At 36.9% G+C, this 15,274-nt stretch overlaps 1 protein-coding gene across 1 annotated transcript in view; it reads right to left on the bottom strand.

The window, feature by feature from the left end:
- Phyhd1 (Phytanoyl-CoA dioxygenase domain containing 1) overlaps positions 1 to 15,274 on the bottom strand; it is a 129,417-nt gene that overhangs the window by 86,135 nt on the left and 28,008 nt on the right. Inside the window, exon 3 of the mRNA XM_070308358.1 lies at positions 5,099 to 5,206. Coding sequence (XP_070164459.1) covers positions 5,099 to 5,101 — 3 coding nt within the window. The 5' untranslated portion in view covers positions 5,102 to 5,206. The remainder of the gene's footprint in view (positions 1 to 5,098; positions 5,207 to 15,274) is intronic.

Raw genomic sequence — 15,274 nt, 5'->3', positions numbered from 1 at the left:
CTTCGACGGATTATTGTCGGATTACGTATGCGCGGTCACGTATTTGCAACAAGATCAGCCGAAACGAGCTTGGCAAGAGCTTTGCAAGAGAAGCGCATGACGCTTAAACAAAATGAGATTTTGAGAAAACGTGCCAGAGTCGAAAAAACAATCGAAACTAACAATAAGAGAATAGCCGGAAAAAGAAATTGTTAATACGTTTATCTTATTTAAACTTTTTTTTTTTTTTTGCAAATTTGCGAGCTAGATTGCGACATAAATGTTTCCAAGATTAGGCCACTTGAATGATAGTCCCAACGCAACATGTATAAAATGTTAACTAGATCATGATAACCGCGTTTATCCGGGATCATCATTCTCGCTATGGTAGTCACGTACGTATGCGAAATCACGTATAGCAATTTCGCATGGCAACCCGACGGAACAGGATCAACGGAATGAGCTTCCAAAGCGCTTTATAGGGAAAAGTCGACGAGTGCTCGAGAGCGAAAGAAGAATCTGGAAAGGGAGGAAGAGGAGGAAGTGTGGAGGATGCGACAGAGGCGCAGAAATCTAGTTTGAAACTGGCGACGAGAGCCGATGGCGATGCTGCAAAGGGAGATAGAGTTTTTACGTTGAAACGAGTATGGGGCGTCGCGAATATCGAGGGATGGGAGAGGGAGAAGTGGTATTTACCCGCGGTGGGTATGCGAACGAAGCTGTAAATAACGATGGTTTCTTTCTCCTTCCCTCTCAGCTGTATCCTTTTTTTCCACGCCTGGCGCGTACGCGCATCGCGAGAGATTGTGTTTCATCGCGTGGGTGGGATCATTGAAAAAAGAGCAAAAAGAGAGAAGGACTTTTATCCCCGGCAATTATGACGCCCTTTGCCGAGGTCCCTTTACGCGCGATACGAGCACCGCACTCGTCTATGGTCACTGTGCTTTTGACAAACACGCGTTTTTGTCTAGGGAGAAGTCGGAAAAAGAACAATCAACAATAATTTGTACTTAAATGTTATCAGATTGTAAATTCGATCCTATATATTGTAATTTTTTTTTTTTTTTTTTAATGACAAAAATATTTATATATTGATGTAATCTCTTCTTCAATAATGCTTTACGAAATCCTCTCTCTCTCTCTCTCTCTTAAGAATATTATATACTCAAATATACATTTGATCAAATTTTATAAATTAAATAAAATTTTTAAAGAATAAAATTAAAAAAAAACACACACACACACACATATATATATATATTACTATGACTATTAAACATAATCCAATAATCCTTTAGGCTAAATAAATTTTCAATAAAGTAATTATTATAAAGATATTAAATACAGAGGGAAATCAACGAAATATTTCCTCTGCGTTATCAGTTGCAGTGAGAATTTGATACACAAGTTGGGAGCTTCACATTTTGCCAATTTGTTTTATTTCATTGTTCTGTAATTACTAGCTTATTGTATTAAAATAAATATCAGTAGAACATGTATAATTGCATTTCTCTAGTTAAAACTCGCACATTTGGGTCGTTCATAATCTAGTTTTGCTAATTTTCTTTGCACGCATCGCAACCTTCATTCTCTAAACATTGCTTGATTCCAAACGAAATTACCTGGTTTAACGATTACGAGTTACAGTTACTATTATTAGCCTCATTAGTATCTTAATGATAAAAATAAGGAAACAGCTTGATTTCTGAATAGTTGTAAAAGGTTAAGATCATAATAGTAAAGTAAGCTCATTTTAAATGTAATTTGAAAATATAAGATCATTAAAATAATGAGATAAATAAAAATTCGTAAAAAATATTCAAGTATTTTATCGATGTAAAAAATCATTATTTTAAATATAATTATTTTTTAAATATAATTTTAAACATTTATCTCGAAATCTGTAACAAAAAATATATTTCAAATACAATACAAACTTTAATAAACATATATACATATACATATAATTTCATAGATTCTAATATTATTCATGTTTTATTTAATATAATTTTAAAGTATATTTATTTTTGAAATATTATTTTTCACCGTCCATCATTGATTAAGATTATTCCAATTAAGAGTTATAAATAAATTAGAAATGCAAAGCACACATCACGCACAAAACGGGGAGTACTTGGGACGCCAGTATTACACGAAGCGTTGGCTTTCGCCATGACGTTATGAGGGAGAAATGGTGAATGACATGGTCGTTGGCACATACACGACGAGGCTGACGTTATCACGTCAGTGATTCGGAACGTGTCTTTCGCATGATCTATTTAACGCGCCGATGAACACGCGCTCACGTCGGGGAATCCTCTCGGCGGCGACGACGATGACGGCCGCCACGCGTTACCGTCAACTCATGCCCGGATGCCATTTTCAGGACAGACGATGAATATTCTTATACGAGAACGCGTACCCTTCCAGCCGAAACTAAGCTTTCTCGACTGCGGAACAAATATCCTACTCGTACAAATGTCGAGGAGGGCGCGTGACGACGAGGGTGCGAGCGATAAGTGCGGGCGACGAAGGAGAGAGAGAGAGGGAGAGGGAGAGCGGGCAGGAAGAGAGTGAACCTCCGTAAGTGGAGGCCCTCATATTGTGCGGCACGAGGTGCCGACGGATATACACCGACACGTGTACCGTAAATGTAATTACAGCTTAAAGGGAAGTTCCATACTAAGCGATCCTTCGCGGTCGAAGTGGGTTCTGCATTAATTAGAAGCCAACTTAATTAATACGCGTTTGTACACCGTGCGTAACCGTCCTGGGAAACGTTTCTTCCCGTCGTCGACACTTTTCGGCGACTAAGCCGGAGGATGGTCTCCATGTACGTTCGTAATATCGTTGCTTTTTACTAGTGGTCGCGGTATGCCAGATTTTCATAAAGAATTTGCATTTAGATATAATCGCGTGCGATAAGGATCGGAACACTCAAAGTATAGCATGCTTTTCTCATTACTGGCGGTAAGTAATTTCTACTTACAAACTCTCGAGGGACAATTCGCAATTACGTACACGGATTAATAAATTACAAACATCCACAAATTATTTAATTTAATAACGTATTAACAAATTTATAATTTACGATAATTGACTATAGATAGTCCGGATTATATAAGCGAAAACGACATATAAACAACACATGTACGTGTGTGTCTGTGTCTGAGACTCTTTGAACGCTAGTGACAAAATTTTTCCCGTTCATTTTTATGTACGTCACGGGCACACATTCGGTTCTGCTGTCGGCGCCGGTCCCATACAGATGTGCACATTGCGACGCGGAAAGGTCGGGAAATATTATGCTAGGGATACGAGAGAGTATATGAATTATTTAAGCGCGCGATGAAGAGGCGGAAGCGCAGAAACTAATATATACCAAAGGCATTGCATCGTTTTGTAATTTCTGTCAGCGGCCAAAATTTTATAGTTACGATCTCACCGCATTCGCGCTGCGCGCCCTCGTAAATATGGGTTGCGCACATGTGATTCTTTCAGATTAAATTCTAATTTTAATCGCACATAGGATTAACCGCATATTCTCTGCGAGACGTCATATAGTCGAAAGGTACAACACTCCTCGCAAAAATGTACCGTCTTTTTTGACTTTCGAGCACTTTGCATACCATAGCATCTTTCATATGATTTTTTTAATATATTAAACATGTCAAAAAAATTAATAAAAGCGTAAAGTAAAATGATTTAAATTTGATTTTTAACTTATTACACGCGCGATCAAATTCGATATTCAAATCATCGGACCGTCCCCTTCTTTATTGAAAGTAAAATGATGAACGATATTTACTACGTGCAACAGCCATAAACATTTCGAAAACATTTTGGAAGAACGATATAAATCTGGACGATATAAATCTCTTATCGATCCTATCTGAGATACGAAAGAACAGTTGTCGCGCGAGGGCAAAGTCTCGATCTAGTGATATATTCCAACAATTAATGGCGCTCGATAGTCGGAAATTTGTCGACCATGCCGGAAAATGGATTCAGATACGATGGCTTTCCTACCGGAACGTGTTATAGCCCAAGATAAAACTAAACCATTTTTACTGTACTCTCATGCATGATATTACAGACTTTCGATTTAGGAAAAATTGTTAAAAATTTACGTCGTTTTCTCTTGGTATATTTTCATCGTCGTATTATTACACGTTTCCATAAAATAATAAGAAATTTTCGTCAAAATTATTAATTGTTTTTAAAAATAATTCAAAATTGATTAAAAAGTTTATTATCACTCCCTTATTTGTTCTAGACTGTTTATTTTTCGATAAAATAATTAGAGAAACAATATAAGAATATTAGGAAAAGAAAAATATTAAGCAACTCAAAAAAAGCAGATAATATAATAACTAAATTTTTAAGAACACACACGCACGCATATATTCACATGTGTGTGTGTGTGTGTGTTATATATAATTGGAATATATTTATATATAACGCACACCTCATACACATGCACGCATTTCTCCTCACATATAATATTTATGTAAATTCTCACGTGATTCGATTATCAGTCACGCATGTGTTATTAATTTAACACAGTATTAAATGAGCGCATAAATATTGATGGCAGCTAAATTTATCTATAGCAATAAAGCACATAATATAAGCACATAAACACTCGTTATAAATGCATAGATTTGTTTGCTTTCATCTCACACATCATAACTCATTCGTATTTTGTTTTAAGCGATTTAGTTTTGCAATCGTACACATATTAAATAGATAGTTGAAATAAATATTCCCCTTCTTTCTGTTATAGATAATTAATAAATATTTATCTAGAAATCAATACTCTCGAAAGAATTGGAAAAATATTACGTAGAATGATTTTGACATAAAATGATTAGAACTTGAGCAATGCATGTTACGAATAATCTCTGTGTACAAAGTTTTCTTGTAAATAAGAAATCTCTCTTCCTCTCGTATTCGTATATATAATTGTAGATATAATACCGTTTCTTTCTCATTTTTGAGAAACCGTAGCCACTTTTTATTTTACGTTTTTTAACATATAATCAGAATCATAAATTAAGATAGCGTATGGAGGGGAAGGGGTATATAGTTTATTACGTATAATACATCATTCGCTTACCATACAAATGCGTTATTACATTATCCATTTCTCTTGTCACGTGGCTCTTTTCCTTTTTTTTCTCTGTGTGTTGGCGGCGTGACCTCTCATCGGATCATATTTCCATCCCTGTAACAATATAAACTAATTTATTCAAACATTCCTCCACTCGTTATTCACATGACATTCGTTACAATCATTCTACGACATGGATTATTATTAAATGTATACAAAGCATGTAAAATTCAGATAAGATTTCTTTAAAAATATCAAAAAATATGTTTCTTCAATTATAAATTATTGAAAAAGAATCTTCGTAAGAAATATATTACGCTGTTTGTTCCAATTATTATATATATTCTGTATGAAAATATAATGCAATTGTCCATACACTTTTCAAGCATAACGAATAAGGATTTATTAGCGTTTAATCGGTCAAGTCATGAAAAAGATATGAGCTATTCTCGGAACGCGATGCTCCCAATTGCAATTTCATTTCTCTCAAAATTCGATCGTAACGCCAGTTTCCGCGTCTTTCGCGATCAGCCTTTTCAGATGGCGTCCCAAAAATGTAATTACTTTCGTATGCATGGCTATGGGGTAATCGGTCAATTTGGATAAAAATTGAAAAACGATTTGGATAAATATTCCGAAAAAAAAAAAGAAAAAAAAAGAAAATCCAATACCGAGTTGCGCGATTCGTCATTTCATACAAATCGAGTTATAATAAAAATTGTGCGCAAGCTTTCGCGTAAATAGACCGTCAGCTGTTGTTCAGCTTCAAATAAAATTGGTGACATGTTTGATTGTATTGCTGAAAGTTACAGATATCGAATTTCAACGAAACGTGTAAAGCAATTACCGAAATATGCAGGCAAATGAAAACAGCTTACATTTCGTACGATCGCTTCGTAAATTTTTTGACATTCACTCGTAACAAAACATTTCACTTCGTTAACCGTGGATACGTAATACGAGCGCACAGACGGAAAATCTAATGTATTAGCTTTTTAAATAAATCTTTGTTTTAATACGAAAACAAAAATTTGGTTCTGAATGTTTGTGCGTATGTAACAACGATATCGATGTTACGTGATATTTTGTTATGTATGTACATATACAATACACGTGTGAAGAAATTCAACTACTATTTCTTTCTATTTTTCTTTTAAATTTATAATTAACAATGATATTATTATGCTTTTTCAAGATTAAATTTTTTTACACATGTATCTTATGTTTGTATTAAGTATATTAATAAATACATTAAATGTGTATATTTTATTTTTATCTATACATATATACATCTTACACACACACCTACATCCACAGATAGTGAAAGGAAGATAGAGAATATATATTTCCAATTAATATTATAATCCTGTTAGTATTACTTTATAATTTTCTTACTTTATACAATCTCTCTTTTGTTAGTATATTTCCGTTAAATTTGATATAAATTGATAAACTTAACATGACCCGCGGCGACATCGGTGCTCTCTATTATGTCATTTAAAAAAACGCACGTTTATACTTAAGGTCGCTCCCTCCCTCTCTACCCTAAACTTAATGGGAGGACTAGCGTTGCCCACGACTTTTTACCGTTAGATTAAAATATGCAAATAACCCAGGCGCTAAGCTCGTAACCCTCTCGTAGCCCCTCCTCTCCTCCTGTCCCTTCGAGCGAATGTGCGGCGCCAACCCTCGCAACCACTCACGAATCCGCAAGCCGTCCCGCAACCGCGCTTCCCGTCCCATCCCTGGTACACGAGCATCCCCTCTTCTCCTCCCCTCCTCGCCCGGCGTGGAGACCCCCGCGTGATGTACGTATTCGCCGTCGCGACACCCGGGGATGCTTGCGGAGATTACGAGGGCGCAATGCGGAGCGCGGAATTACATTTTAATTTCATCGGTAGCAACGCGCTCCTATTACGAGCCACCCTTCATCGCGCGCGTACAGCGTGCGGCACAAACTATCGACAATTGAAATAATCCACCACCTCATATTCATTTACATCATCGCCGAATTGTATATACCTTGAGATTCGAAGAGTAACTCTGGGCAAGCAATCGTTTCGCTTCTCTTCCTAATCGTGACAAAAGATATTTTTTTCTATTTTATTATATACAATATTGATGAAAATCATTATGCATTCAAAGTAAATAATATTATATATATATATATATAAGTGTAAATATAAATTATGTAATATCTTCAAAATTTGTAATTGCAAAATATTTTTTAATATTATTATTTACATATTTAAAATAATAAAATTTATATGTATTTTATAATGTTTTTTTTTTTTCCTAAATATGTGTACGACTAATCTGTATTATCATAAATAAATCATACTGCTGATTAACAGCGTAGTGGGTTTATCGGCGTAAGTTATAAGCGTTTGAAATTAAAACGGAGGATGCTGGATGAATCGCTCTGTAGGAACATGTAACGTGTAGGCGTAAAGCATGTAGACATTGCGTTCGCACCGTGGCATAAACTGTCGCTAAATCGAGCTACGAACCCGAGTACGTAATATCTACGTGGATGTAGATGTAGGTACAATAGCCGAAAACATTCTCTGTATACGGAGGTAGATCTTGTATGTATGTGTGTGAAAATCCATGCGTTACATGTACGTTTTTATCCGTGTATACTCGTATCATTTCTATTCGCTTGTGAATACGATCCGTCCGTGTTCTCTTTAGCAACAAACTCTCTCTCTCTCTCTCTCTGTCTCTGTCTCTCTTCTGCCTACTGTAATGAACAGCGTTGTAATTTTTACAACGCGCACCTGTTGTAATCTAGCGCCGGGGATTTTTGCCAAGCTACGTGATTCATTCGAGTACTCTGGCTGGCTGGCGAAGAGCGCCACGCGGCCTTTATTAAGTTTTTGTCGTTGTAAATTCTTTCAATAAACGCCGGGCGACGAGGGAGAGGAGGCGCGAAAATCATAACGCTTGCTTTACGCGCGACAAGATCTCGCGTTGTAACGCTAGCGCTAGCTCTCTCGCTCTTTTTTTTTTTTTTTTCATTCCTGCAACCGACTACGCTGCGCATCGTAATGCACGCCGTAAAAGTTTTACAGCGCCACCCCCGTCACGATTCCCGAGAGGCGAATCCTTGCGGAGTCGAGAGTTCGTGGATTTTTGCCGAAAGAGGAGCATCGAAATATTCGTCTCCGGCGAGATCTCGTCGACGGAAATTTGTTCGACATCATAAAAAAAGTATACGCTTTCGTTGTCGGGGAGATTTTTGGTAGATAGGTGACGAGCCACGTAGTTTCGTGAGATGCACGCGCGCGTAAAATGTAAGTACTTTATTAAAAGGGACGGAGTTGTACGCGCGCGTTTGTTTATCGTTTCTACGTTCCCTTCCTACTCAAGCGCAGGGAGAAACTTTTATCAGCGCGCTGAATTCAAGCCGCTACGCGGAAGAGCTAAGGGTTGCGCGTCTAATCTTGACACGTCGAAACTTCCTCACGGCGCTCGTCGCAATAACGAATCTGAAATTTTCGTCACGTACCGAGCGCGTTCATTTAAAGGGCGGTAAAGTTGGTTTGTGGAGCCGCGGGATCTGTACAGCCTCGCTAAATGTAATCGTGGCTCTCGCAGCTTGGTCAAATTATCATCTCCGCAAAGAGCGGAAGCGTCATTGCTGCATTTCGAACATCTCGTTGCGCGAAAGACCCGCATTTTAGAACCATCAACTCGATTGCAGCGGAATAACGAAACAGACGATCTCTCCGCGAAAGGATAATCAAATATGTATCCGCGACCTGATTATGTAACTAAGAGTAAGCAACGAAAAAATCGCGAATAAAGCACTGCGTTAATCGCCGCGCATGATGTTATCGGTGGCGTAATAGCCAGATATGGAGAGAGAGAGAGAATCGTGTCCCGAAAAGTTCCCCTCCTCTCCGCACTCCGAGTTTCATTTGGTATTTCGCTGCAACAGAGGGTTCATGCGGCCGGTCTTTGCACAGGCCGTATATTCTCCGTCCCTCTCGCACTTTCGGCCGTCACGCGTGTCGCTTTTTCCCTCTCTCATTTCCCGGTTGGCTGCTACTGTCGGATGGTTTCCAGCCCTTCTCTCATTAAATCATTTGTTCTCCGACACTGCGCCGCGCCGTCGCGCTCGCCATTCCCGTCGGCGGTACCGCGCAAAATATATCCGGCCGAATATTTCGAGAATAAACGTCGGCTCGTCTTTTCTTCCCGCGCGAGAGCTCACAATCGTCAAATTCATATCAAGGTAGTACAAACATAATTCGTTACAATTTTCCCTGTCCGATTATTCCTCATTGAATATTTCTAGCTGAATTATGTACTCTCTTATAAAAATCATTGAAATATATATTATCTTATTGAAAAGCGGTGAGTCATCTCGCGTTATAAGTATAGCATTGCTAGTAAATTAATAAAATCCCATCGAAAGAAATCAGTTAGTTGCTCTTTTCAATCAACGATATATTTTTTTAAATGCTTCTTATATTATAATTTTATAAGAAATAAATTAATAACGATATTCTTAATTATGCACACAAATATTAAATAAAAAATTCGAAAGATCGGAAAACAAATAAATGCAAAAATCAGAGAATGATATGAATTTCGTGTCAAACTTATTGTATTAAAATCTTCTTTAAAAATAAACGCACAATTGCCTTTGAATGCAATAATTTTTTTTTTTTCCCCCACGAAACCACAACTCACTGCTTGTCTGCAAGTAGCTTCAATCGACGATGCCCGTACGCATCGTCCGCTCGGATTATGATGACCCATCTACTACGGTCAGCTCGTTCAGTTTCGATTTATGGGTAACCGATAACCAGATTCGCGTTCGCCCCCACTGCCCTTCCTTTCGACCACCATGTCAGTCCTCTGCTGTGTGCTTTTTACGAGGCTACCTGTGCGATAACATCGTGGAGCTACGTCAACAAATTTTTCCCCGGCATCGTTCGCCCGGAAAGTTGATGACTATAGAAAGCAGATCTTACGATATTGTCGATGAGATTTCCGTATTCTTTACGAAAAGCGAGTAATTACTTTTGTTGCATATAATATTTCCATTAAAATTTAATTTTACATAAACAAATGAGAGCATTGAATAGATAAAAGTTAACAAAATTGTGCATCTCTCTCGAAGAAGAATATTTTTCCATCCAAAAAAGACCTCTTTCCACTTGACTCAGTATCTCGTAAAATAATGAATTCTCGGAAGAATTTACGGGAAATTTAAGCAAATAAATAATCACCATCACATGCCGAGGCCTTATCAAAAAAGGAATATCAATATATCAAGCAATATAATAAAATATCAGCCCACTAAAACTATAAATCCTTACGGTCGACACGCTCGTCCGTTGAGAAAGATAGACTCCGACCTTTGTGCGCTGTTCAAATCCGATATAAAGGGGATGATCGAAATGTCCATGTCCAGCGTCGGTGTGAATACGATGAACGTGATGGGCGGAATATAGACAGCCAAGCGAAAAGTATCTGCGTTATTGCTCCAACACTTTAAAGCTGCGGATTATCCTCGCGGCTTAAATTCCCTTCCCGCCGCGCGCGTTCCCATTCTCGCCGACATCAGCGAGACAGTATAGTCGCCGAAATCGTTTCTTCTCGCGACTATCATGGAGATTCGAGTGCTTCCCTCTTTTTCTTTCTTTTTTTTTCTACCGTAAAATGACGTGCGCAAGCTACGTCGAGATTACAATAGACGACGAACGGCGTTTTACGTTAAACGTTATTAAAAAGCGTACGGAAATTTCGTGGCATATCGTATCGTGTGACACTATTACGGCTGTTGCAATTCTTGAAATCAGATTCAACGATATCTGATTATCGAAAAGGACGGAATCAATATAAGCTGGTCGAGTCGATAGATCATCGATCAAATGAATCAGAAAAAAAAAAGAAAAATTAAAATTATTTATGTGTGAATACATATGAATACAAAATATTATACCAAAAATCTAATAACAATGTGTTTCCATGAATTCTAATTAATATATGTATAACATTAATCATATATGGATTTGTAATAAAATATATATAAATTTGTAGAAAAAAAATTATATCTATAGGCATATATATTTCTTTAAAAAAAATCAGAAGATTATAATTTATTTTATATCTATAATCCCACACACAGCATAGTTAATTATTCATTCAATGATTCGAAAAAGAGACAAGTTTAAAACTCTCTAAACGCATGCCAAATCGTTAAGCACGAAGCTCGCACGCGTTCCCCGTCAGGGGATGTAGCTTTTTTAATCAACGCGCCGAGCAATGGTCATTATGATGTCCTTTTAAAGCCCCATAACGCATCGTGGCGCGGGGGCGCGAAAACGAAACAGCGAAAGCGAAAATATGGCCGCTGCCACGCCGGCCGCCGCCCTCACGGCCCTCAAAAAGAGTCCCTTCGTTACGGACGACCGTATTTCACGTCGTTAACGGGCGCCGCCACGTTTTGTCGGCGATAAACTCGCGACAGCCACGACAGATACGAGGATGAATGCCGCGCTCTACGCCAATTGATGAGGGACATCAAGCGCCAGTCAACGATTACCATACCCCTGAGTGACGACGTCCGCTCGTCGAAAATGAAAAAAAAAAAAAAAAAAAAAAATCTCAGCCGCCTCCGGGCAGTTTTAACTACAGAGAGAATGGGATCGAAGAAAGAAATCTCTGAAATATGGTTTACGCGAACACCTATGCGCCTGTTTCACACTTTGAATCTCTCACGACAGAAAAAATAAAATTGATCGAAGAAGATTATTACGTTTAAACAATCATTTTTTTTTTGTTACTATTTTGCCTATAACTTATTAAGTGTATAATAAAAATTAACACAAACTGTCAATAAAATAAAATACGGAGAATATATCTTACATAAAACAAATTTTCGAAATCGGACAATAAATTTTGGAATTGAAATATTAAGATTATAAAATCTCGGGTTTCTAAAGTCTTAAATAAATGTTAGAATTGATTAGCGCTCAACTTTTGGACGCGTTTACTAAATTTAAATTTAAAAATATTAAAACTTTATAATAATCTAAAATTGTATACCACATAAATATTACAATGTACATACATACAATTTTCAACGGTCTACAGAAATATCATGCAATTATTAAGGATAATTACCGTGATTTATTACGTATTGCCGCAAAATAAAAATAAAAATATACATAAATTATAGCACTAGTTGAACAGAATTCATTCTACATGGGACACGTTTAATGCAGCCTGTCTCGCGGAAGGTATCCCGCAACACGCTTGTGCAATTCAATCGATGAAAGCTATCACGCGACGACGATTATTGTATTCTGGATAATTTGAATAACGAACATTTTCCAAATCGGTAACTCGCATCTATCTTGCCAGTTTGTTTCCCAGGAGCGTCGCCGCACTAAAAGCGTCCAGGGACTTTCTGAGACATTGTAATATAAAGAATATCAAAAAACTACGAATAAGTTGGATATCTTTTCTAATTAGATTTTATCGTGCACTGGAACTAAAAACTGCAGCAAGTTTCCTGTACTAAATAAGAAGTCGATACTCGATTTATGCAAGCATTCTCTGGAGAACTTACTTTTATTACGAAAGTAGCGCTTTTATTCTATTTCTTTCACATTTTTGCGAAAAATACAAAAGGCTCTTCAATAAAAATAAAAAATAAAAAAAAAATATCTTTTTAAGTTTCAGTTCTGTTTTACGTATCGCTTGCGAACTTGTGCGATCGGATTGTAGTAGCTCATGTATCATCATAATTCTTAAAGCAAACCATTATATCTAATATAAAATTGGCTATTCTGACCTTTAACATTTCAACATCGTCAAACAAATTGTATTAACTGATAAAATTCACGCGAAAGTGCAACTTGGAGGGAAGTTCCAGCAATTTGGGTGGCATTGAGAAGTTAGGAAGGATCGGCAGAGACGCGATAGGAATCGGTAGATCAGAAATGCTCTTCCTAATTAGTAGCAAACTCTCTAGTTTTCAAGGTTTACGAAATCTATTTGAAATCAATAAAGACGTATATCATTCGACCCGTTTATTAACTGTTTGTTGTTTATGCGAATCCCCCTATTACTGTTGAAATCTCATGAATTATATTAATAAACCTCCATATTCTCCGGATCCTATTATTGTCAAGAATGTTTTCCCAAGTCTCTTGAATCGCTGGTAAATAACGGCAGTAAATGGCAAACGCAATCATCGAGTTTGAGCGTGCCCGCTGCAACGGGAAGTAGTTTGAGAAGCGCACGCTAAGAAGATTGGAGAACTTCTCGTCGAGACCTGCCGATATCTAAGACGTTCTAAAGCGATTTATATAAAAGTAATAAATTCCTAAAAGATATATATTCGCGTTGACTTTCTAACATTAAAAATACACAGATATTTTCTGACGAATACTCGCTTGAAAATAAACAATAATAATCGATCTTATTAAAGTATTTTATTAAACTTGAATTAACGAATGTTTAATTGGCAATTCATCAATCATCTCACGGATTCGTGGAAAAGGAAATATTTTAACAAAATGTTCAAAATTAAAAAAAATATACTCCAATTGTAAATTTCATTGCACAAAAATTTCTGTTTAATAATTTTTTAGTCAAGTCTATGGTGATTCTAGGATTCTAGTTAACATTTAAGCATGCGCCCATCTAGAATAGCGCTTCCTAACGTAACGAAGCTTTCGGGAGAGATTTTGTCCCAGAAGGGACGGTCGGGTATTATCTCGCATAGTCCCGAAGGTAACCTTCGAGACTTTCCTGCATTAAATCGTTTCAGCGGCGCAAACAATTCCGGGTGGTCGTTAAGGATTCGCTACTGCTAGCCGCTTGAAAAGTACTTTCACTCACTGGCCGTTTAGTTCTTAACTTGCGGCTGATAGTTTAATTAAAAATCGTCAACTTTTACGATATTGCGGCAAACGAATTTAAGAAACTGTGAAAATTGAATACTCACTCTCGAAAAGACAAATATATAAAATAACTTTAATATCTCGGATTATGAGTACAAAGAGATAACATAATATGTAAAGATATAGTTGTTTGTTGTTATTTATATATTCATTTTTTTAAATACATTTCTTACGCTCTCAAATCTTTATAGCATTTACTCCAATCAGATTTTAGGCAAATAACGACCATCTTCGACTCTTTAGATCGTTAATCTTTCTCGCTTTGTAAGTAATTAAATTTTCCAATAACTTTTCAATATCAAAATGCCACCGTCACCGCATCATTTGCCTTGCTCTGAAATGCAACGCAATTTCAAATAAGAGAATCAACTTAGCCTCAAAACATAATTTTGCGGATTTATGTAACTTGCTAGGATTCAATTGCAAACGCGTTACATACGCTTTAGCAGGGAGCTTAGACGACGTTAAATGGGACGCTTAACGCACGGCGTCAGGGACGTAACGGCGTGTGTAGTAATAGTAGAAACGGATTTGGCCGCACCACCATGATGATATATTCGTTTCATTAGCCGAGCTTAGTATCGCGGAGAGTACCCTGCCACTCGCAATCCTTTGAAGATCTGCTTGTATTTACGGATACCCAATTCTTCGTGCGTGAGTGTGTATATGTATGTGTGCGTGATCCTGATCATTATCATACTAATTTATATTTTATAGGTAATTGTAATGTCTTGATTTTAATATCAAAAGAAAAAGAAAGAAAATTACAGAAAGATGCAAGCCAAATAAAAACGAATCAAAGAATTAGAATATATACATAAAATACGATATCCTTGTCACGATTAGAGATCGCGATCAATAAGTTTAATTACAGAAATTATATTATAGGATTTCGTGCAGATTATGGAAACGTCGCGTACATGTAAACGCAAATACGCAAGGCTCTTGCGCAGTTTTAAATCGCAAAAGGGTTGCACGCTGATCCTAAAATGATTACCGGACAAAAGGGTAAAAGATTTAAGCTCGCTAGTTTCGAAATAAGATAACGGGAATTGAATACGAGATAAATAGCTGTAGATTCCACTATAGAAAATTAAACAATGGTACTTATTAAACTTTGTATTAACATACCTGTATTGGATTTATACGACGATTAGATTATTCGAACCGTATGTCATTTATTCGTCTCTATCTACGATATATTTCGAATTATATAACCGATAATTCTAGCAGCTAATATCAACAAAATTAT

The sequence above is a fragment of the Polyergus mexicanus genome, unplaced genomic scaffold (assembly GCF_030449975.1).
Source record: "Polyergus mexicanus isolate NDT 795.1 unplaced genomic scaffold, iyPolMexi1.0 SCAF_15, whole genome shotgun sequence".
Classification (NCBI taxonomy): domain Eukaryota; kingdom Metazoa; phylum Arthropoda; class Insecta; order Hymenoptera; family Formicidae; genus Polyergus; species Polyergus mexicanus.
The sequence above is the reverse complement of the archived record's forward strand: the minus strand, read 5'-3'. Positions and strand labels throughout refer to the sequence as shown.